This window comes from Pseudorca crassidens, chromosome 4, assembly GCF_039906515.1.
Source record: "Pseudorca crassidens isolate mPseCra1 chromosome 4, mPseCra1.hap1, whole genome shotgun sequence".
Classification (NCBI taxonomy): Eukaryota; Metazoa; Chordata; class Mammalia; order Artiodactyla; family Delphinidae; genus Pseudorca; species Pseudorca crassidens.
Window position 1 is genome coordinate 26763873 of NC_090299.1, and position 26175 is coordinate 26790047.

General features: G+C 36.4%; 1 protein-coding gene across 29 annotated transcripts in view; it reads left to right on the forward strand.

The window, feature by feature from the left end:
• The window catches only part of CAMK2D (calcium/calmodulin dependent protein kinase II delta), a 287936-nt gene that overhangs the window by 190247 nt on the left and 71514 nt on the right, over positions 1-26175 (forward strand). For 19 of the 29 annotated variants that reach the window (XM_067735228.1, XM_067735221.1, XM_067735217.1 and 16 more), the window contains exons 5-6: positions 14324-14389; positions 17689-17761. In XM_067735228.1, coding sequence (XP_067591329.1) covers positions 14324-14389; positions 17689-17761 — 139 coding nt within the window. Of the gene's footprint in view, positions 1-14323; positions 14390-17688; positions 17762-18698; positions 18772-26175 lie in introns of all 29 variants that reach the window. The other 10 variants (XM_067735218.1, XM_067735223.1, XM_067735233.1 and 7 more) reach the window with 1 other exon arrangement.

Below are 26175 nucleotides of genomic sequence, written 5' to 3' on the forward strand. Positions count from 1 at the left end.
TTTCTCATTATTTTTCACTTTATATAGGCATAGGCACTGTGTTGTCTGTTGTGTGTCTTCTTCTGGAGAGCTGAGCGTATTATTTTATCAACTCCTCCATCCTTAGAAAATATGTTCATGTGCCACGCTAGATTTTTGGTGAGCTAAGAGTAGGACTGGTGCAAAGCTGTGTGATTGCAAGTCATCAATTGCCAAGGAGATAATGTGCCCCTCAGCAGGCTAACCCCAAGTCAAAGGAAGGTATGTTCTGTGATAAGACATGAGAGAGGCAAACAATTCTGCTGATCTCCAAACACAGCTTGCACAGCCTTAAATTTCCATTTTAAGATTTCCATTAGGACTTGTAAAGAATTTTATAAATGGCTCACACCTCATAGACACTACAGAAAGAGCATTTACTTTCCAATTTGACATGCACAGGTTGAGAACACTTGGTCTGCCTTGCTGAGTGTCCTTGGGTATTGCAGAGGGGTTCTGGGGTCATGGCAGTCATATCTTGGTGAGTTGGGGATAATGTGAACCGAATTACTCATGGAACTTGGTCAGATATGGATAGAGCCACTGTTAGCCTGTTGGTGTTTCTGTGCCATTAGAAAAAGCTCCTGGTATGGGCACTTTGCTTAGAGAGTGGAATAAGGCTGGATTACAGCCCTCCCTTGCCTCCTTGGCTTGTGCCTTTGTATATAGCACAAATGCACAGCCCTTATCTGGTGGCTCTGAATAGGGAGGAATGCTGTCTTTTCTCTTTGCATTTTATGAATAGACAAAATACAGCACAGAAAAAATTTTTCGCCTGACCTGACCTCACACAATTGGCTAATAACAAACCAGTTGATATTATGTTGAATCTACTTCATTATCAATTTGACCATGCTGCCTAAAAGTGAAAACTAACAGTGGAACTAACAACTGGATGACGTAGAACTGTTTATTAACGTTCAAGTGTATGGTATGGATAATTTCCTAAATCCCTCTGAGACCCACAGAGGAATAGGAAGTAGCAATACTTATTTAGTCTGCATTACATTATACTCTTTTTCACTGCCATCATCATTATTATCATCATCAAGTATTGTTTTGATTAAAAAAATTGTATTGTAAAACGTACATAACATAAAAATTGCTTAGCCATTTTTAAATGTCCAGTTAAGTGGCATTAAGCACATTCATATTGTTGGGCAACCATCATCATCTTCCATCCGTAGAACTCTTTTCATCTTGCAGAACTGAAACTCTGCATCCACTAAACAATAACCCCCCGTTCTTCCCTCTCTTCAGTCCCTGGCAAGCACCATTCTACTTTCTGTCTCTCTGATTTTGACTACTCTAAGTACCCCATGTAAGTGAAATCATACTGGCTTATTTCACTGAGCATAGTGTCCTCAGGGTTCATCCATGTTGTAGCATATGTGAGAATTTACTTCCTTTTTAGGACTGAGCGATATTTCATTATCTGCATATACCATATTTTGCTTATCCACTGATCAGCCAATGAACACTTGAGTTGCTTCCATGTTTTAACTATTGTGAATGATGCTGCTGTGAACATGGGAGTGCAGATATCTTTTCAAGAAACTGCTTTTAATTCTTTGGAGTATATACCCAGAAGTAGAATTGCTGGATCATATGGTAATTCTGTTTAAAAAAATTTTTTTGGAATTGTCATACTGTTTTCCACAGCAGCTGTACCATGTTGCATTTCCACCAATAGTGCACAAGTATTCCAGTTTCTCTGCGTCCTCACCAACACTTGTTATTTTCTGGTTTTTCTTATAGTAACCATCTTAAGCCGTGTGAGTTGGTATCTCTCTATGATTTTAATTTGTATCAAACTTTTTTTTTTTAATGCATAGAATCGTGGTCTATTCCTTGCCTTCAGGAAGCATTCATTTTGAAATGTACATCTTTGCAAAATATTGCCTGAGCATTTAAGCAATCTTAGATTAAGGCATCTTGTTAAACCACACACACACACACACACACATATATAATAAGCTTAATGACTGACTTGCTCACTTGAGGAGGTCTGTGATGTTAACAGAACAAAAATAACCTATCTCATTTCTGCATTTGTTTTATTCTATGTGCCCTTAATTGTGGTTAGCAGCACTATTTTCATTAATGCTTTTTCGTGGTCATCAAAGAGGAAAAAACTTTAAGAATATGAACTTTTGTTAGTGGTTCAAACTTTTCATCTGCATTTGCGAAAGACGGAATGAGGAGGGGATTAAAAAGCAGAGTTGGCATGAGTTTTAGAATTGAGGGAGGATACAGAAATCCAGAATGATATTGAAGGGAAAGATTGATTACACAGAAAAACAGGAGTAAAGTAAGTGCTCCTTTGAAGGATTTCAGACCCTGCCATCCCAGTCCACTCCCCCACTCTGCTTAATGCTACAAGTTGGACAGTGCCAATGAATACACTGTCCTGCTTTAATATCCCACACTGAGCCTCCCCCAGTGTGCTGCCTTTCCTCCTGGCCTGACTCAGGTTTTGAATGGAACACTTCCAATGGCCTGTCTCAGTTTTATTATCTCTACTGTAATTCCTCAACAAATCTATCTACATCAGAATTAATAAGAATCTCTTTGGACCTTCTATTAAAGCAACTATCAGCCTTTTTTGATTTTCATCATGCAATTTGGCATCCATTGAGAAAACCATTTCTGGTCAACCTCAGATAATCTACTACCTCAGAGGTGTTATCAAATACTGGGTATTCAGCTAGAAAATAACTTACATAATAAATTGATCTTAGCTAAAAAAAGATACTAACAGTGGCATTAACAATGAACCAGAATTGTGTTTTGAATCCGTCCATCCCAAGTTTGCATCAGCCGCCTGCATGCCCACCGTTGGCACTTTATCACAACTGGCTGACAAATCTCATTCTGCTCGTGTCATGGTTGCACCGCTTGACTCATCTTAAAACTCATCATTCACCAAGAACTTTGAACGTTTTTGAACATATGAGAGGGGCATGATATCAAACAGAAGTTGAACATATAGATATTCTTGATCTCTGTACTCAATTATAGTAAAAAAAAAAAAAAACAGGTATATGGGTTCAGTTCTTCAAAAAATGGAATATAAACATAGCTAGTTATCTCCCAAGAATCATAAAATAACATGTTTTAAAAAAAATTTACTTATTTTTTTATACAGCAAGTTCTTATTAGTTATCCATTTTATACATATTAGTGTATACATTTCAATTCCAATCTCCCAATTCATCCCACCACCACCACCACCCCACCGCTTTCCCCCCTTGGTGTCCATACATTTGTTCTCTACATCTGTGTCTCTATTTCTGCCCTGCAAACCGGTTCATCTGTACCATTTTTCTAGGTTCCGCATATATGCATTAATATACGATATTTGTTTTTCTCTTTCTGACTTACTTCATTCTGTATGACAGTCTCTAGATCCATCCACATCTCTACAAATGACCCAATTTCGTTCCTTTTTATGGCTGAGTAATATTCCATTGTGTATATGTACCACATCTTCTTTATCCATTCGTCTGTCGATGGGCACTTAGGTTGCTTCCATGACCTGGCTATTGTAAATAGTGCTGCAGTGAACACTGGGGTGCATGTGTCTTTTTGAGTTATGGTTTTCTCTGGTATATGCCCAGTAGTGGGATTGCTGGGTCATATGGTAATTCTATTTTTAGTTTTTTAAGGACTCTCCATACTGTTCTCCATAGTGGCTGTATCAATTCACATTCCCACCAACAATGCAAGAGGATTTCCTTTTCTCCACACCCTCTCCATCATTTGTTGTTTGTAGATTTTCTGATGATGCCCATTCTAACTGGTATGAGGTGATATCATTGTTATGATTTGCATTTCTCTAATAATTAGTGATGTTGAGCAGCTTTTCATGTGCTTCTTGGCCATCTGTGTATCTTTTTTGGAGAAATGTCTATTTAGGTCTTCTGCCCATTTTTGGATTGGGTTGTTTGTTCTTTTAATATTGAGCTGCATAAGCTGTTTATATATTTTGGAGATTACTCCTTTGTCCATTGATAAGTTTGCATATATTTTCTCCCATTATGAGGGTTGTCTTTTCATGTTGTTTGTAGTTTGCTTTGCAAAAGCTTTTTAGTTTCATTAGGTCCCATTTGTTTATTTTTGTTTTTATTTCCATTTCTCTAGGAGGTGGATCAAAAAGGATCTTGCTTTGATTTATGTCATACAGTGTTCTGCCTATGTTTTCCTCTAAGAGTTTGATAGTGTCTGGCCTTACATTTAGGTCTCTAATCCATTTTGAGTTTACTTTTGTGTATGGTGTTAGGGAGTGTTCTAATTTCATTCTTTTACATGTAGCTGTCCAGTTTTCCCAGAACTACTTATTGAAGAGGCTGTCTTTTCTCCACTGTATATCCTTGCCTCCTTTGTCATAGATTAGTTGACCATAGGTGCGTGGGTTTATCTCTGGGCTTTCTATCTTGTTCCATTGATCTATGTTTCTGTTTTTGTGCCAGTACCATATTGTCTTGATTACTGTAGCTTTGTAATATAGTCTGAAGTCAGGGAGTTTGATTCTTCTAGCTCTGTTTTTTTCCCTCAGGACTGCTTTGGCTATTTCGGGTCTTCTGTGTCTCCATACAAATTTTAAGATTTTTTGTTCTACTTCTGTTAAAAATGCCATTGGTAATTCGATAAGAATAGCATCAAATCTCTAGATTGCTTTGGGTAGTGTAGTCATTTTCACAACATTGATTCTTCCAATCCAAGGACAACATGGTATATCTCTCCATCTGTTGGTATCATCTTTAATTTCTCTCATCAGTGTCTTATAGTTTTCTGCCTACATGTCTTTTGTCTCCCTAGTTAGGTTTATTCCTAGGTGTTTTATTATTTCTGTTGCAATGGTAAATGGGAGTGTTTCCTTAATCTCTTTTTCAGATTTTTCATCATTAGTGTATAGGAATGCAAGAAATTTCTGTGCATTAATTTTGTATCCTGCAACTTTACCAAATTCATTGATTAGCTCTAGTAGTTTTCTGGTGACATCTATAGGATTCTCTATGTATAGTATCATGTCATCTGCAAACAGTGACAGTTTTAATTCTTCTTTTCTAATTTGTATTCCTTTTATTTATTTTTCTTCTCTGATTGCCATGCCTAGGACTTCCAAAACTATGTTTAATAATTGTGACAAGAGTGGACAACCTTGTCTTGTTCCTCATATAGAGGAATTGCTTTCAGTTTTTCACCATTGAGAATGATGTTTCCTGTGGGTTTGTCATATATGGCCTTTATTATGTTGAGGTAGGTTCCCTCTATGCCTACTTTCTGGACGGTTTTTATCATAAATGGGTGTTGAATTTTGTCAAAAGCTTTTTCTGCACCTATTGAGATGATCACATGGTTTTTATTCTTCAGTTTGTTAATATGGTATATCACATTGATTGATTTGTGTATATTGAAGAGTCCTTGCATCCCTGGGATAAATCCCACTTGATCATGGTGTATGATCCTTTTAATGTATTGTTGGATTCTGTTTGCTAGTATTTTTTGAGGATTTTTGCATCTATATTCATCAGTGACATTGGTCTATAATTTTCTTTTTTTGTAGTATCTTTGGTTTTGGTATCAGGGTGATGGTGGCCTCATAGAATGAATTTGGCAGGGTTCCTTCCTCTGCAATTTTTGGAAGAGTTTGAGAAGGATGGGTGTTAGCTCTTCTCTAAATGTTTGATAGAATTCACCTGTGAAGCCATGTGGTCCTGGACTTTTGTTTGTTGGAAGGTTTTTAATCACAGTTTCAATTTCATTACTTGTGATTGGTCTGTTTATATTTTCTAACTCTTTCTGGTTCAGTCTTGGATGGTTATACCTTTCTAAGAATTTGTCCATTTCTGCCAGATTGTCCATTTTATTGGCATAGAGTTGCTTGTAGTAGTCTCTTAGGATGCTCTGTATTTCTGTGTTGTCTGTTGTAACTTCTCCTTTTACGTTTCTAATTTTATTGATTTGAGTCCTCTCCCTCTTTTTCTTGATGAGTCTGGCTAATGGTTTAACAATTTTGTTTATCTTCTCAAAGAACCAGCTTTTAGTTTTATTGATCTTTGCTATTGTTTTCTTTGTTTCTATTTCATTTATTTCTGATTTGATATTTACGATTTCTTTCCTTCTACTAACTTTGGGTTTTGTTTGTTCTTCTTTCTTTAGTTCCTTTACGTGTAAGTTTAGATTGTTTATTTTGAGATTTTTCTTGTTTCTTGAGGTAGACTTATATTGCTATAAACTTCCCTGTTACAACTGCTTTTGCTGCATCCCATAGGTTTTGGATCGTCGTGTTTTCCTTGTCATTTGTCTCTAGGTATTTTTTGATTTCCTCTTTGATTTCTTCAGTGATCTCTTGGTTATTTAGTAACGTATTGTTTAACCTCCATATGTTTGTGGTTTTTACATTTTTTTCCCCTGTAACTGATTTCTAATCTCATAGTGTTGTGGTCAGAAAAGATGCCTCATATTATTTCAATTTTCTTAAATTTACTGAGGCTTGATTTGTTACCCAAGATATGATCTCTCCTGGAGAATGTTCTGTGTGCAGTTGAGAAGAAAGTGTAATCTGCTTTTTTTGGATGGAATGTCCTATAAATATCAATTAAATCTATCTGGTCTATTGTGTCATTTAAAGCTTGTGTTTCCTTATTAATTTTCTGTTTGGATGATCTGTCCATTGGTGTAAGTGAGGTGTTAAAAGTCCCCCGCTCTTATTGTTACTGTCGTTTTTCTCCTTTATAGCTCTTAGCAGTTGCCTTATGTATTGAGGTGCTCCTATGTTGGGTGCATATATATTTATAATTGTTATATCTTCCTGGACTGATCCCTTGATCATTATGTAGTGTCCTTCCTTGTCTCTTGTAACATTCTTTATTTTAAAGTCTATTTTATCTGATATGAGTGTTGCTACTCCAGCTTTCTTTCGATTTCCATTTGCATGGAGTATCTTTTTCCATACCCTCATTTGCAGTCTGTATGTGTCCTGAGGTCTGAAGTGGGTCTCTTGTAGACAGCATATATATGTGTCTTGTTTTTGTATCCATTCAGAGGGCCTGTGTCTTTTGGTTGGAGCATTTAACCCATTCACATTTAAGGTAGCTATTGATATGTATGTTCCTGTTACCATTTTCATAATTGTTACGGGTTGTTTTTGTAGGTCCTTTTCTTCTCTTGTGTTTCCCACTTAGAGAAGTTCCTTTAGCATTTGTTGTAGAGCTGGTTTGGTGGTGCTGAATTCTCTTAGCTTTTGCTTGTCTGTAACACCTTTCATTTCTCTGTCAGATCTGAATGAGATCCTTGCTGTATCTCATTACTCATAGAGTAATCTTGGTTGTAGGTTCTTCCCTTTCATCACTTTAAATATATCATGCCACTCCCTTCTGGCTTGTAGAGTTTCTGCTGAGAAATCAGCTGTTAACCTTATGGGAGTTCCCTTGTATGTGATTTGTCATTTTTCCCTTGTTGCTTTCAATAATTTTTCTTTGTCTTTAATTTTTGTCAATTTGATTACTATATATCTCAGCCTGTTTCTCCTTGGGTTTATCCTGCCTGGGACTCTCTGTGCTTCCTGGACTTGGGTGGCTATTTCCTTTCCCATGTTAGGGAAGTTTTCGACTCTAATCTCTTCAAATATTTTCTCTGGTCCTTTCTCTCTCTCTTCTCCTTCTGGGACCCCTATAATGTGAATGTTGTTGCGTTTAATGTTGTCCCAGAGGTCTCTTAGGCTGTCTTCATTTCTTTTCATTCTTTTTTCTTTATTCTGTTCTGCAGCAGTGAATTCCACCATTCTGTCTTCCAGGTCACTTATCCATTCTTCTGCCTCAGTTATTCTGCTATTGATTCCTTCTAGTGTATTTTTCATTTCATTTATTGTATTGTTCATCTCTGTTTGTTTGTTCTTTAATTCTTCTAGGTGTTTGTTCTTTAATTCTTCTGTGTCTTTGTTAAACACTTCTTGCATCTTCTCAATCTTTGCCTCCATTCTTTTTCCAAGGTCCTGGATCATCTTCACTATCATTATTCTGAATTCTTTTTCTGGAAGATTGCCTAGCTCCATTTCTTTTAGTTGTTTTTCTGAGGTTTTATCTTGTTCCTTCCTCTGGTACCTAGCCCTCTGCCTTTGCATCTTATCTGTCTTTCTGTGAATGTGTTTTTTGTTCCACAGGCTGCAGGATTGTAGTTCTTGCTTCTGCTGTCTGCCCTCAAAACACCATGTTTTTATTCCCTTCTCAATCTCTGATCCAAGTATGTGCCTTTATAATGAATTCAACAAGTACTTCCTGCATTTGTGATCAGACATGATTAGTTCACAGACAAACTCCGTCTTATGGGAAAGATACTATAAGATCCAAAACTGAAATATATGATTTCCAGGGGAAAACTGCCTGAGAGATACCTGCTTTCTTATAAAATATAATGGTAAGTGATATGGTGTCAGGAGCATCAACATTATGGCCTTGATATGTGATCACCCCACACGTCTGCTCTCTGTGAAATATAAAACCCTGGGATCATTCACTTAATGAGCATTTATTGAGCTTGTCACAGGCACTATGTGTCATCACTTGATATTTTATAGTGAACAAGCAGGAACAGATTTTACCCTCCCAGAGCAACCATACAGGTAGAAAGACAAACATTAAACAAATGTGTACACAAAGAAATACGTGATTATAATGGTGATAAGTGTTATGGAGTATAATACAGGGCTCTAAGGGGGTAAGATAACTTAGATGAGTAGGGGGTCTGAGGATATAAAATTTAAACCAAGTTTTGAAGGATAAGAGGGATTTACTCACCAAATAGTAAAGGTAAAGACGTTGGGAATGTTCTGGAAGAGAGATCAGCACGTGAAAAGGACTGGGGATGGGAAGGAGCTTGGTGCACTTGAGGAACTTGAGAAAGGCTGCTGTGGTTGGAGCAGGATGGAGAGAGGCAGCAAGGAGGGTCAGGAGACATGCAGGTCATGTAAGGATTTTGCCTGGAAAAGCAGTGCACAGGCATTTAAGAGCTTCATGTAGCCATGAGACAAGATTTGATGTACACTTAAAGCTACTGTCTGGGGAATTGATGGCAGAGGGGCAAGAGAGGAGATGGTACCAATGAGGAGGCCATTGCAGTAGTGCAGGTGACAGACAGTGATGACTTGGACTGGTGACATTAGAGTGGAGATGGAAAGAAGTACTGATTTCAGATCCATTTTGGAGATAAAGTCAGCAGGATTTGTCTAGAGATTGGTAGATAAATAATATGAAAGGTAGTTGGGCCTCTTTACCCTCAGTTTCTAGCTTAAATATGGGTTAAACCATAAAATTGTGGACTGGTTTCATTCATCCATTTAATTATTTGATAATTTATCTACTCAATAAAGATTTATTAAGCTCTTTCTGTCTGTCAGACATGCTATAAAGTACTGAAGATACAATGTTCCATCATAGATGTCTGCCCAGAGATTGGCTTGGTTGACTCTATATGTTAGAAGGTGGTGCTTAGAAGGCCTGACTTTTCAATTGTATCTCCATAGACTGTTCCCTTAGCTCAGTGGTTCTCATCAGGGACACTAGGGGGACCTTGGGGTGACTGGGAATAGTGGGATTGACAAGGTAGTGCTACTGGCACCTATTGTGGGGCCTGGTGCTGACAGTCTTGCCTATTCAAGGGACCATCCCACTTGGTGAAGGATTGTCTGGCCAGGAAGACCAGTAACACTCCTGTTAATGAACCGTGATCAACTTCACTCTGACCAGCCCTCACCAGCAGCTGGTCTTACTTTAATCTAAGAATTAAAGGGGATATAAGTGGGAGTGCCTTTATGTCACTGTTCTTCCCAGTCTTTTCACATGACCCTTTGGGCTCTCCAGAGATCTTTGACCTGCTCTTCTCCTGCTCTCCAGCTTGTGTCCAAGGGGAAACAATTAGGGTAGCACAATGGGAATAAACAAACCCTTTCTTTCTTGTGTTGTGTGTTCTTGGGAAAAGTCCTTAACCTCCACTAATTCAGTGTCCTTGTGTATAAAACGGAAATGATAGCTCTAGTATCTACCTCATGAGGTTGTTGCGTTACAACCCATAGGGACTTAGAACAGTGCTTAGGCTTGGCACATGGTGAGCTCCCAATGGATATTTGCTATTATCGTTCAACAGTATGGAAGGCAGTGTGCCGGGCACCATGCAGGTAGCACAGGCGAACACGTCACCACTCACAGCTTCTGCCCGGGAGGTCACTGGAAGACACACCCGTTACCCAAATGCAAGTCAGCGTATGAAATGTTTTTGGACAAACAAAAAATTTGACTATGGTGATTCTTTGCTAACGTGACTTCTGCTGTCTCTGTTCAGAGCCTTGGATTTTAGGTCTGGTGGCCTCTGCTCATTGGGTCTGTTCTTCAGCTTTATACTTGGAGTTCCAGGGGGAGTTACTCCTTTTTCTCGGAGACACTCCTGGCCCTGCCTTGGAGAGATTGCCTCCTCACTGTGTGTTAGCTGGGCCCTGCTCTGGGTTCCTGTTTTCCAATGTGGCTACAGCCTGAGTTTCATGGGTTTTGCCCCACTACCTTGGGCATGCTCTAATCTCTACATCAGTGCTGGGTCTTGAGTTAACGTGGAGCCATTTTCTCTTCCAAAGTCCAATCTTTGACACCTTGGATGCTAGCAGCTGCTCTCAGTGTCATAGGCAAAACTGTAATCCTCAAAATTTTATAAATGTTTTATTCAAGGTGAAACTACTTTCAACTATTTCTGATATAATTCACAAATATATATACAAGGAGCATGAATAATTCATTCTTGCTGAATAGCACAAAATGAATCAGCATTCCCATAAATAACAGCAACAACAAAAATCTTTTTGATATATAGTCTCATCTTTTCATAGTTCTAGAGTTATCGTTTATTTCCTGTAAGCTCTAAGGTTATAGAGGTTCATAAATGATAATTAATGCTTCAAATATATAATTGATATGCCTCATATCATACAGATCCCTGACACCACTTTATTCGCAAAATCTCTAATTAATTAATCTAAGTTTATTCATGAGACTGATTTAATTTGTGACTGTGTGAAACTTCACATAGCATACTAAAAATTTTCCAAAATCTGTAATAACTGCTGCTTAATTTTGTGCTCCATTAAACAATCATGTGAGTATAGAAATGTGTTAAAGTTAGAAAATTCAAGCTTCTCTTTAAGGCAGTGTGTTCTATTAGAACTCCATTTTTTCCTTCTCAGACGTTTATCATACATACAGCAAAAATGACAAAATGGCTTCATTTGCACAAGGATATTTTTAAATAATGAGAAAAATGAATGCTAGAAAATGAGAAAGAGTACCGTCAGAGACAGTTGACTACATAATCTCCAACTCTACATAAAGCTCTCTCTACCCCTTAAATTTGTTTAATAGTTACACCTGACTTTTCAGTATTCTTCTTTAGATACAAACCCCTTAAGAAATAAAACCTGTTGTCACATATGGCTAAATTTTAGTGTTTTCCTTTTTCTTTTTAAGCACATGTAAACTCTAAACTTATAGTAGATGGGTAGCATGATTTTCTGACTTGGTTAATTCATTTAATCATTATTTCAGTACTCATTAATTGAACAAATGTTATGTGTTAGTTGCTGGGTTCAGTGCTAAGGTAACAAAGGTCCGTAAGTCCTGATCCTAGCGATTTAGGATCTGACGATTCGCATGGAGTATATAATATATTTAAGAAGCTACTATATATGCAGTAGCAATTTTATTAGTGAAAATGGACTTTTTAATCAATATGTGTTAAACACTTTAACAATCCAAAATTGTTTGTAATATATACAGATTTTCTTGCTACCTGTGGTCAGAAACAAAGATAAATATGAATATATATCATATCTACGTTGGTCACGTTCAAAGGAAGAAATCCCACAAAACTGTTATCATCGTTATGGAGACAGTAATAGATTTGTTGGAAGTTCTTTCTGTCTAATATTTAATTACTTTGTATCATAATTTGTCTAGGGCACACTGTATGATTGTGTTAATATCATAGATTCTAATTGGGAGAAAAACTTAGCTGTGCCAATAAATGAAATTACATGTACACATAACCATAGTTTTCATAACAAGCCCATATGAAGCTTTAAATAATCATTTTAGATGTCCATTTTATTTTATATGTAAAAGTAATAGAATTGAAAATAGTAACTTCAACATTAAAGGACTTACAAATATCCAGAATGCAGTGGAGATGGGGGAAAGTTGGGTAAACTTTCAGACAAGTTTACAGTTTATAGTATCACATCTTTTCATTTAGGAGAGGAAAATACAGACAAGAGTAATAACTGGTGATCCCTGGAACATGTTATCGTTTGATGATATTTCAGAACTTATTAAAGTAAAAAACAAGAACAACAAAAAACTATCTTAGATTAATTTTATCTCACACTCTCTAATGTACATACAGCAAGTTTTATACCTTCACTTGATGCTTGACCAAATGACTCATACCTTCTAAATCTCTAGAAAAATGGACAGTGTAATTATTGAAAAGGCTGTACTGTGTAGTGATCGAAAGTATGGGCTGTGGTGTGGATGGCCCGCCTATGCCACTCAAGGCTGTGTAAAACTGGGCAAGTTACTTAACTTCTCTGTACTTCCATTTTCTCATCAATACACTGGGCTAGTGGTAAAACCATCCTAAATTATTAGAATTTATCAGTTAACATAAAGCTTAGCACACTGTGTGTCACATGGAAAGCGCTCAACAAATGTTAGCTCTTATGAGGTTAAACTCCAAAGCTGAAAGTTTCTTTTAAAATCAAGTCAGATCATAACAGAGGAAGGAATGACTGATAAATACATAAGAAAATGATTCATTTCACTAATACTCAAATTCGTATTAACATGAGCTAACTTTTTTCCAATTAGATAGGCATTTTCGTTTATTGACAGTAACCATTATTAGTAATGATGTGGGCCTGTCGGTACTTTCAAAATGTTGGAGGTACCACCATTTTGGAAGGTAATTTTCCTTGTCTTCCCCCAAAAATTTTACATGTGGATACTCTTTGACCCAGTAATTTTACTTTTAAGAATTTATCTTCTAATAATACTCTCAAAGATGTACGTGCACACACGCATACACACTACTTATTTTAAATAGGGAAAAAATGCTTCTGACATGAAACAGTGCCCATGATTTAATGTAAAATGAAAAACACGATTAGCCTAATTGTTGTATATTGCACAATCGCACTTTAGTGAGAAAAGTGTTTCTTTGTGTGTGTTTGCAAAGGGAAAAGTATAAATGTTAAAAGATACACAGAAAGCTGAAAGGACACGTGTAAAGTTAAAATCGATTTATTCCCCGGAGTGGAATTGGGATTAAGAGATAGGGGAGGACTTGGTACATTTCCATATTTTAAAATTTTACCACAAAATTACATGACTTTTTAAAATTTAAAGAGTCATTTTTTAAGCAGGGAGAAGAAAAGCCTAAACCAGAGAATCACTGGTTAGGGAATTGTAGCCCCAAAGCAGTAATCTGTTGGACCTGAAGAAGAAATTAATCCCAGAGATAGTTACATCTCCTTATTTAGAGAACCTCGAAGTCCACGGTCTGAATGAACTTCCTGGAGTAACCAAATCTAGTTGCTGAGTTGTGGGGAAGTCTTCACTTTATTAAGAAGGGCAGACAGATATGGCTCCTTCCTAGCTGGCAAGGGTCACTGCTGCCTCTCAGGCACTGCCAAAACCTGAGTCTTACTTTACCGGCAAAGACATGGAACATAAAGGAAATTGCTTTACAAGGAAAATCAAGCACTCAGCCCCAAAGTGGTATGTATTTTGGAAGGCCACCTCTAGCCCATAAAGGCATGTTCATTGCAGTTTAAAAAACGAGCCCCTCCAGAGAAATACAGCCTGCAAACTCACACTCTACACCCATGATGTGTTATCCTCTCTTTTTGTTCAGAAAATGTTCCTAAATGGTTCCACACACTTTGTCAGACCTCAGTTAATATTTAGAGAATTGAAGAGTTTCATAGAAACCATTTTCTATAAGATATGTCTGAGTATATTTATGGTATACAGAAAGTTGTATCCTCGGGATCTAGTGATGCAAAGGCAAACAGAAAAGATGGAAGTGTTTAGATTAATATAAATTGAACATTATGGAGTCTTATAATGTTTTAATATGCTTTCTGTTTTGGTAATAATTTTTAAAATAATCTGAAAGCATATATTTCATATGAACACTGGTGCAAATCTATTGATGCCTAGTTTTTTCTTCTTTTTTAATGTGAATATCTTGTTTGTCTTCACAGAGTTACTGGAGGTGAACTGTTTGAAGACATAGTGGCGAGAGAATATTACAGTGAAGCCGACGCCAGGTAAGTGACTTGCCCTGGGCAAGATACAGGACTCAGCACTCAGATGACACTTGTTCAGTATATCTCTCTACAAATATATTATGATGCTTAAGATTATGAGACTTTTATAATACCATCTTGGACTTTTCTTGATGAGACCCTCTTAATTGATATTTCTCTCTTAAGGATTTCCAAGATGATTCTTTGAAGAAAAAAAAAACAACTATGAATCTGGACTAAACTTTATTTTTATCTAGTATCTATAGTTAGAATACATATTTTATTTTTAAAAAAAGCCTAACTGGAATGACTTCTAATAAAGAAATATACTTTTTTATCAAAGTTATGAGCTCTTTAGATGCTAGGCTGCCCAGTATGGTAGCCAGTAGTCACACATGACTTCTTTTTTAAATTTATTTTATTGAAGTATAGTTGATACTATGTTACAATGTTGTATTAATTTCTGCTGTACAGCAAAGTGAGTCAGTTATACATATATACTTTTCCTTATTCTTTTCTGCTATGGTTTATTACAGGATATTGAATATAGTTCCATGTGCTATATAGTAGGACCTTGTTGTTTATACATATGACTCTTAATTTCAATTTCAATTAATTAAAATTAAATAAAAAGTTCACTTCCTCAGTTGCACTAGCCCCATTTCAAGTGCTTAATTGCACGAGTGGCTAGTGGCAACCGACTGGATATAGCAGATATAAAGCATTTCCATCATCACAGAAGTTCCATGAACAGCCCATGTCTAATCAGAGGCCATAAAAAGAAACAGACTCCAAAAGGCCCGGTGGTCTCCTTCAGGCATTATGAGCTGTTTAATGCTTTGGAAATTCCATTAATGTCCTTGGAACTCTCACTTGAAAAATATTTATTCAGGTACTTCAGAGGATTCAAGAGGATTTCCCAATCTTGTTAATTGGCAACATTTTTACAGAAGTTAAAAATGGCTAACATTTTGTCTAACTTGAGACTTCCTAGGCAATGTTTTTGGAGTAAAGTAACATTAATCTACTTGCTCAGACATTACTTAGACTGTATGGTGTTAATTTCCTTGGCATTTCTTACACATATTCTGCAGTTGGTGCTCATTTTGAAAAATCTGGCCGTGAGTGCTTGGCTCATTATTAGCAATATAAATGAGATGTTTTATATATATTCAGTTACTGATGGTCTGTGCCTGCTGGTTCTCTACCTAATGCTTTCAGAGCTTCCTAAGGCTGCTCATCCCCCTGTAGCCTGGCCCTCAGCAGATAGTCAGCCGATAGAAGGTTCCCCAACCCTCCAAAGTAGCACATGTATATACAGGCTCACTTCTAAATTTCTGATTAATCTTTTTGGTTTAATGCTACTGTTTATGACATTTTGTGAATCTTCTCTGCACATGACTACACTCTAATTTTTTAATGGAATGTTTCCTGCCAAAGTCCAATAGAAAGTTCCATGTCACTTATGCTATAATGAGTGAATCATCGCTTGTTCAGTTTAAGCCAGTTCCTCACATTAGGCCTCTGAAAAGGGCTTCAGAATAGCCTTGGAAGTAGCTATTTGCCCACTTTCCAAAAGAGTAATCTTTTTAATCAAGGTAATAAAAAAAGTGAGGGAATTTCCTTTATTTTGCTTTTCAAAGTTATGTTAAACAGGTTGTTCTTGTGTTTCAAAATATTGGTTGAAATTAATCTAGAGACTATTTTCACTATCAAGCAGCCCTGCAGATAACAGGATAGACCCTTGGTTGGTTGGATCATTTCATATGCATGCTTATATTAAATTTTGGAATGTACTATGGGATACATTTTAGGATAGGTCCCACACATAATCAAGGAGAAGAAACATTCTCTTCTCAACTACAAGCATAAAGAGCAAATAATTTGTAAAAATCTGTTTAGTACTAGTCCTCAAGAAGTTAAGAATTGAATTAATTCTCACTGGTAACATATGGTGAACTTTATTTAATATGAATTCTTGTTTACTTCTTTATTTTCTGTTATTCATTAAGCCCAATAACTTATACCAGTGGTTTGAGATGAGAGAGTGAAGTATTCCTAAAAAGTAGTATAAAGTGAACATTATTGTAGAAGGCAAAAGAGTCATATGATTTAACAGATAATTACCAACACTCCAATAAGCTGTATAGTCAAAAACAACCAATATGAAGCTGTTTTAGTGGTACACTTAATCAAGTTAGAGCTAGAAAATCACAGTCATGATCAATTTTGTGACATGTTGTAATAAATCAGATGGTGATTACTTTCTTTGGAGTAGTAGTATTTTGTACATTAAATGATTGAAAATATCCTCATTAAAGTATTTGCTTAATCCTTATATGAATGAATGTAGAATGAATGAATGTCTATATATACCTGCATTTGAATCGCATAGTGAACTTGTACAGAATTCATCAGTGTGATATGTTCTACATTACTGTATGTCATATGACAGCTCAGGGGACCTTATAGGTGCCCATCGATGACGTCTACCATAGAATTTAATTAGCGTCTATTTGACATCAGTGAGCCTTTAATAAGAATAGCATAAGTTGTGCATTTTAACATAGTAATAAGCATAAGTTTTCCTTCACTGGGGTGTATGAAAATGTGTCTAACAACCACCAGTGCTCCAGGGGATTTTAAATTTTATTTACTTTTTGTAAGTTCTTAGCCCTTCCCCAGAGTATGACTATACTGAAGAGGAGTTTGTTTTATGCCATGGGTTTACTTTAAATTCTCCCTGTTATTGGAGACGTGCGTTAGTTTTCCTATTAATATATTATACAAGCAGCACCATTTCTAAGTCAAAATGGTAAATGTCTCCCTCCATTTTTTTTGACCTTTGTTTCACCTGCCACTTCATCTGTGTTTACCCTCTTGTTTCAACACCTATGTTTAATTGTGACCTCAGATTTTAAACAGTTTAGATGTGTATGAGAAATACCCATAAATTTTATTTCACTGAAGAATTTTCCCAGAACATTGTGGGAATTATTTATAAAATTTTCTCCCTGAATATGGAAATATTGAGTTCTGTATACAAATGATTTAATTTATGGAGTTGCAATGAAAAACACACACAGCTCAAATTGTTTTGTCTGAATATGTCACAAATTCTATGTTGGATGTCATTTTTGTTAGAACCAGAATTAGCTTTATTCAGCATTATTTAATTCCAGTGTAAAGCTAAAAAAATGTGAAAAATATAATTTTTGTTTGTTGTTTGTTTCGTTCAAACTTTCATTTTATTTTGTATTCAATGTGACTATGTGCCTTTAAAATGTTCTCCCTTCCATTCTGCCCTTGTATCTTTACAGTCATTGTATACAGCAGATTCTAGAAAGTGTAAATCATTGTCACCTAAATGGCATAGTTCACAGGGACCTGAAGGTCAGTATATGGAGTCCATAAATCTGAATCAAAGGAAGTTTTTTTTTGGTTTTTTTTTTCTGGGGAAAGGGCAGAGGGTGGGTATTTAAAATGGTTCCCTTGCCTTTCCCAACTTTTCCCTAAAATGACTAAATGATGAAATGATAATGCATGATGGCTCTTTCAGTTTGCTCATCTACAGGCTAAATATACATCATAGCAAAAAGGGAAGGACAGTATTGAGAACACCTGTTACGTTTCCGAGGAGTAAACCACCAGAGGCAGTTTGGGGGCAGGCTTTCCTGAGATGACCAGCACTTGCCTGGAGATAAACTTGGCCTGTGATGTATGTCCGCCTGTAGATTTAAACACCACTTCTGTTCTGAGACCATGGGTTGCTGTAGCAGAACAACTGGTTACGCATTGCTCCATTTGAGTCTGATGAACCCTCAGGCAAGAGATGATAATTGCCAGCTAAATTAAAGCACGCGAAGTTAATGATTTATCAAAAATTCATTACGTATCCTAATTTAACCTTAATGGTGCCTTGACTGCTAATGTGACAGCTTTGGAATGATACTAGAAAAATGGGAGAGAAGAGGGAAACAGCTTTTTTTGTGTGAGGTGGAGGTGGAGCACAAAAGCTATAAAAATAATAGTTGTGTTCCAGTTCATTTCCTGTGAGGATTTATAACCAGGAAATGAGCTCCTGAATTAAATATTTTTAAGATGGATTTTTCTAGAACAAGTGGACCCACATTTTGGCTCACATCTGGCAAGATCCTGATTGTTCTGAGGTAGTAGTCACTCTTCTTGAGCATGTTTACATTACTGAAGATGTTTAAAATACAACTCCAGTTGTCTGCTAGTTTTGCACTTTAACCCAGTCTCTCTGAGGCTATACAGACAGTGAGTGTAAGCTTGGAACTAACACACGCCCCCTGGTGTTTGCATGCAGTCATTGCATTCAGCAGATCCTGGAGGCTGTGCTACACTGCCATCAGATGGGCGTAGTCCATCGGGACCTGAAGGTGAGTAATGAATGCCCTTGGAGAAGACAAACCACCACACAATTCCTAACGACTGTTCAGCTGCAGTTATACCTGTAAAGGCAAAAATATGAGCAGTAAAGTTGTGTGGACTCATTCCGACACATTACGAAGACACTTTCCCTCGCCACAGTCATCTCTTCTCTAATGCACACTTGAGACTTACATAAATCCCATTTCATCCAGAGAGAAAGCATTGCCTAACATTAACAATAAATAGGTTATATTTCCTTCTTCCTAAGAATGGATGCAGCATTTAATGTGATTTTGAGTAGGACTGATCTCTTTCTTTCTAAACTTGTTCTGTGGACATAATAGTATGTTTGTTGATCAAACATGTGATTTTATAGTCATATTATATTTACCTAATATGTAAATGGTTATCAGAATTATAAAGTAAATAGAGATAAATGTATTAGGTAGATTTTTGGCCCAAGTGATTGGTGCTAAAGAATCCCATTCTGGGTGCTGAAGTCTCTTTCCCTTAACATTAGTCCCAGGAATTCTGAGGACACTGAGGCTCCCTGGGTTTTTATTTATTTATATTCCTAGGGGCCAAGATATTATTGCCTTTTAAAACAGATGGAAAAAGGGTAAAACAAATTTTATTATCAAATAGTATATTTGATACTAATACTTTTAAGACTTGACTCAGCTTCTGATAACCATTGAGGTTGAAAATTGTTTAGATCATTTAGAAATTAAATATTTCAGAGAAGACTATCCTTTTATTAATTTTCTGACCTCTTCTCTCAGCATTCTAGTTTTACTTATGAAATTTCAGAGAAATAGTGAAGGCCTAGAAATTTCAATGGAGAGAAACTCCTGGGTGGGGGAAATAGCAAATGTGAGCACTGTATAGTTGTGGTTTTTCATCTGAAACCTCAGCCTTTTCCAGGCTTTAGTACAAAGGTGGCAAAGGATAATTTAGAATGTCTTGAACTGTAGTGGGTTCAGTGGGAGGACCTAGGCTGGTTTCTCTAGACTTCTCTAGTTATAGTAAATTGTAAATCTGAAGTTTCCATTCATTTAGTATGTTCTACAAGAATATATCTCTAACGATCCACAGTGAGTTACTTGAAGATGTGATTTTTAAGCAAAACATTGCCTTAGTTTTCTAGAATCTTCCTTTGATTTTCAGTTTGAGTCTGAGAGCTTTGCATGTCTAAAGGAAAAGTAGGTTAATGGCTTGTTCTTTTGGTGAACCAAGATAGGACTGTGTCCATCTGCTAACACCAAACTTAGCCATCAGGATAAAGGAAAAATAATATGTTCCTTTGAAAACCCATATATTTGGCAATCACCTCAAAAATTCCTTACTAGCCATGTAAAGACAGTGCCCCTTTTGGTTACTGCGTAGTACTCACAGTGCTACTTTTCCTTTTTAAGTGAACGTATGTAGACATACACATTATTTTTGCTGTTTAATAAAGTTATCATTTGAAACATTTTGCTACATTTATGTAATTATAAGTATACTCTAAAAGCCAAGGATGAAAAATGTGAATTCTATTCCATGACTTTCAAAATATATTTTGTGAGGTCATGATATTGCACTTTTGTAAGTGTCCAAACTCAGCAGAGCTCTTCAGAGACCGGAACTCCCTTCCTTCCTCCCTTCCTTCCTCCCTTCCTTCCTCCCTTCCTTCCTCCCTTCCTTCCTTCCTTCCTTTTTATTTATTTATTTATGGCTGAGTTGGGTCTTCGTTGCTGCACATGGGCTTTCACCAGGGAAGTCCCCAAAGACTGTAACTTTACTCAGAGATGGCAGTGAGCCTAGGATGTGGGTGGGGAAGAAAAATATATTTTCTGACATATGAGCTAAAGTCACTAATTAAAAACTCAGGCAGGTGATTTCCAGCAAGGCTACTACTAAAAGAAACAGCCTGCTGCATCACCCATCAGATTTCTTGCAAGGGAGAAGAGTGTTTTTGCTTTCCATTCTTACCCTGTTTTTAGGAGAGGATAGAGATGAATTTCTGATAGAGCTTGTTATAATGTCTATAATTGTCCTAGTTTCTGTGAAGTTGCTGACTTGGATACACTCAGTTGAGTCTAGTTCTCATGGTTGTTTCAGTAGGCCATGACATAAATATACTGAGAGGCCCAAACTTGTGCGTGAGAGACAACTTATGCACACCTTAAGTGTGCTCAGTCACTGGCTTTGATTTGTGTCTTTTATATCCGCCATGCATAGTCTGATAAGTATACAACTTGCAATAGCATATTTACCGATACATTAAAACGAAAAAGATCAATTGCCGAAACCTATTCTCAGGCTTTAATCAAAATATTGCCCTTACTACTGTTGGGCCATATATTTTTGTTTCCCTGTCATGATTCGTATGTTAATTCATGTAGACTACAGGCATGCAGTTTAACTTGTCCGTATCAGTGAGATAAAAACACAGGAAGTATTACATTTTTCATCATTATCACAGACACCTGTGAGCATAGGAGTACTGTACAGTTTGTTTATAAATCCCTCCTAAGATAATAGCTATTTAACGTATTGTGTTCCTTTACAGTACCTAATGTGAGACCTTATACCTAGTTAATACTTGCAGCATAGTCCTTTAATTTAGGAATGAATCAAGTTCAACCAAAAGCACATTTGTAATAGAAAGGACAACATTGAATAAAACAGATTGTTGTGTATGTTAATTAATGTTGAATAAAATAGAGGGTAAACATATCCTCTTTGATACAGTGATAGCATACAGATCTCGGTTTGAATATTTGAATAACTGCCACACTTGGGGGCTTATTAGACAGTAGAATCCACCAGATGGAAACTTACCGAGACCTAGAGACAAGGCACAGCAGGCACAGCAACAGGAGAAAGTTCAGGGTGGTGGGATGTTGGCATAACAGAAGCATGTCAGTCAGCACCAGGCAGTATCCGTTGGATACATGGACCACAACCTTTGTCTAAGGTGCATTCAGTGTCAGGCCAACTGCTGTAGATTCAAGCAGTATTGGGGAGATACAGCAGTGCTAACATAATTATAGGACTATAGTTCAGGGATATGACTCTAGTCTTTGAGAGGGTTTGAATCAAAGCAGAACCTAAATAATAAAAATGGCCATAGCTGCCATTTGTCAAGCAGTTACTGTTATACCCTGTACTGTATCATCATATTAATCTTCAGAACAACTTCATGAGGAAGGCACTATGACCATCCCCATGTTACCTAAGGGGAGATTTAACAGCCATGAGTAAAAGAACTTATTCAAGGTCACTCAGCTAGTAAGATAGGATTTGTGCCCAAGCAGTTGGGTTCCAGGGTCTGCAAGCTTAATCACTACCACTTCTCAATTCAGTTAGATAAATGAATTGAAAACCATTATAGAGATCAAAGAATAGATCAGAACAATGATGGTAAAATAATCTTGCTAGCAATATTAAGAATTATTTGGGAAAATGGGTCTAAATTTAGTGAGTCAAGGGATTAAAATAATCCCCACCTATGGATTTTCATAGCTATATAAAATTCATCTCATTAGGAATAAGAGAATAAGGCATATTTAAGATTTAATGTAGAGTAGGAGGGCAGCATAATTTGACAAAAGACTGGTATAAAAAGCAAAGATGTCCTATTTAGAAAATCAGTAAGGTGGCATTGTCCACAGCCTTTGGAAAATGAGGCATCAAGAAGAACGAAATGGATTTGCCCCATTTAATTTAGGCCACATCAGGACAGTCACTTTGGAGTGCTTATAAATAGATTGTTTATGAAGAGTGGTGTTGGATATTTGTGAACTCTGCTGATTAAAAATTCAGGTATCAAAAGAGAAGAACAAACATTAATCAAACATTTCTTGAGCACCTACCAAGGCCCTGTCTGGGCTGTGGGCATATATTACAGAGCAAAACAAACAGACCTTGTATGTGTGGAACGTACAGGCTGGTGAATTAAAGATCACTTAAATATATGTGGAAAATGTATCTGTGCTGTGTGTCCCAGAAAGAAGGAAGTACATCAGACAAGCACTGCAAAAATATATTAGGTCGAAAAGAGGCTGCAGTAACAAGTGACAACTTTCGATGTCACAGGAAATAAAGGCATATCCAGTCAGTTGTGTTGTCTCATTTAAGAACCGGGAGAATACAACTTCTGTGAATCAGTTGACAGAAGGAAGGAAGTCAAAGGAGACAGTTAATATAGCTGTGCTTTTTCAAGTAAACATTTCACACAACGTAGTAAGATTTCTTCAGTTCAGAGTGTATCAGAAATGGTTACTATACTACTTCATGAACAGCTATCTGGATAGGAGGCTTCATACATACGACTGAATCTTTTAGCAACAAATCAGCACCAGTGAATTGCCTCAGTGGAAAATACTGTCTTTCTGAAAGCCTACCTCCTGAAAAACAATGTTTAATGGAAAAATCATTAGACGGGTAGATGGATATGAGAGTGATAGGTAGGTAGATAAATGGATAGTTAATAGATATAGATATTTAAATGAAGATAGTAATTCTGGAGATGTGGGGGGATTTTTAACACTTTCATAGAAATGTCAATAAAATCAAATGTATGACCAGAAAAGAAAGTAATTCATTTTCTGGGAATCTGACAAGCATTCAGTAAATCCTTTGTCACCATGGGTAGTAGATATATCAAACAGTGAATTCTACATTTAGCATAATTATAAAATCACAATTATTCCACTTTTCTCAGAACCACCTTTTTAAAAAAATGTTTAAAGAACACATCACTTGTACATAATGTATGTCTAGCTATACTAGAAACAAACAATATACATGTGACAAATCCCATAATTCATTTAGTCGTTCTAGTATTTCTTTATGGAGTACTTGGTGTATGTCAGGCTGTGGAGAAACAGCTAATTGGGGAAGTCCCACTGGGGTTCTTTCAAGCTACTTGATAGTGTGTGCTGTTAATGCGGAGGCAGATCAAGAAACAGGAATGGAATACTGAGTGATTCTTACGAACTTGCTCATATATGCATGATGATAGAAACAGTACTTCCTCATCACAAACTCACAGTGCATGCATCAGCTAGAAGTTCCCCGTGCTAAGTACATAAATTCAGGTATCCATGCCATTTGAAAATAAAAGCAAAAGTCCCTTGTACCATGTGCACAAAAGGACCTCCACCATGCGCATGAGCGAGCCTGATATTCAGGCTTTTCAATTCATGCAAAATTTCATTTAGTTGATTTCTAGGAGCTTTGTTCACACCTTCTTTGGCAAAGGAGAAGTGACTGAAAACGCACCAAAGCACTGACTGATTAACTTCATGTTGAAATACTGAGACTTTCCAATAGAAGAAAGAAATTTTAAAAGACAGTTTTACTTCTTAAAAGCTAATATCCAAGGGAATGTAAGCATCAAATAATATAGAATAATAAAACTAATAACTTGCTGTTTTATAATATTCATTAAAAACGTTTTGCTTTTTTAAAAAAGTAAAGCACACATGATTTCACTACCCTTATAATTTACGAATGTTTGAGTTTCATTGGTTAGATAGATAATCACGTATGTGCACAGATAAATCTGTGATATCACTAATGTTGAAGATGTTAATGTGACTAATGTTAAAGATGATCATCGCCTTTGCTGAATCAGTTCCTCAATAAAGGTCATGCTAATTTAGAAATCCTCATGATGTGTTTATGAGATTTTTGAGAAGCAAAATCAAAATTATGTCTTTTTCATGTTTCCCCTTGTTTTATTTGATTATGGGTAATAACTATTTTTGACTACTTTAAGTTCTTCTAAAAATATCTGCTGAATAGACTACCTTTTGAAAATGAATGAAAATAAAAGAAAATGAATGATTTTTATACCATCAGAGAAGCTTCCTCAGTATCACGTCTTTTAAAAGGAAGGGATCAGGAAATCTGGCCTCAAGTCCTTGCTTCATCATTTTGAGCCTCTCTACCTCAAACTGAGGGGTTTGAATTATTTTATCTCCCAAGTCTCTTCCAGTTCTGAAAGTGATTCCAGCAACTTGCCTCGGTACTTTGAGATACTTGGACAGTTTCAAGAAAATCCCAAATCACAATGGAAGTAGTTGCCATTGTATCCATATGGAAGTACAGAACAAAACTTGCAAACAGTTGCTGCTCGTTACAGCTGATATGCTATAAATGGTTGTTGACACTAAGACCAGATGTCGTGGAAAATCCTGCATCATTAGGAAGCAATGGGGCGGGGAGGGAACCTGTGTGTGAGAATGTCAGTAGAATCTATTTAAAAACCAACCTAAACAGTGATGCATTATAAGAATTTAGAGATAATCTCAATGTGTAAATATTAACATAATAGATTGCACTTAATTTAGAAATACAGACATTTCTCAAGTCATGAGCATTCATTACAGATATTCAATGTTATGCACATTGAAATGGCCAGCTGCACTGCAGTATAATAGCTAATCACTAACGCATATAATGTCCCTTACGAGCCCCTGTGATTAAATCCAGTGGGATTTTATAATTTTATATATACTGTTTTGCGATAAAATATATATCTATAATGTTCATTTGTGAGATGAAGAATTAGTTAATTAGCTTCAAGAGTCTAAATTGCCCAAATCCACATAGTTAATAACAGTCAGGACCAGGAAATAAATCCAGGCCTTCACCCTCTTTCTAGATCATTGTGCTGCCCGTTTCTCTCACAGTGCTGTGCCCCATGTTCAACCATAGTTGTGTTGGAAGGCCTGAGTTTCTGATCTCACCTTTCTCGTTTGTTTTCGAAAATCAAAATAATAGAATATTAGCAGTGAAGAATGTAAAGGTCATCCTTTCTAAAGAAGTAGCCACTGATTAGGTGAGAGATTCTACTGTTCCAGCTTTTGTGGAATATAACCACATATCCTAATTTCTGTGGACATTCATAATCTGAACTACCTTACTTGCCAGTGAACTTTTATAGTGCAGTATGTTTTTAAGTTGGAGGCTATATGAATGGTAGTAGTTAAAGAAAATCAGAATAACTGTGTGGTGCCCTGGTTTAAATGCTGCTTTAGAAATTCTTGGTGATTAAGCCTTCCATATCCTTTCAGAACATGGTAACAAGATTATTCAAACAAATATATTCCAAAGAGTTGTATATAAATCAAACGTGTGTGATACTTTTAATGTTTCTTTATAAAGCAAATAATCTTTTAATAAAGTCAATAATCATCCTAATTTTTCAGTTTGCATTCCATAATTCTGTATATTAGGTTTGCTTAAAAGATATGCTTAAACATGAAGCCATTTCAGTGCTATTTATTTTTAAATCTATACAGTAGCCTTGAAACAGACAAGCCTTTTCCTGTGCATAACTGCAGCTGAACAGTCTTCACGGGTATAAGGTGAAACACTGATCCCAGATGGATTTATTATTTCCTGGATGACTCACA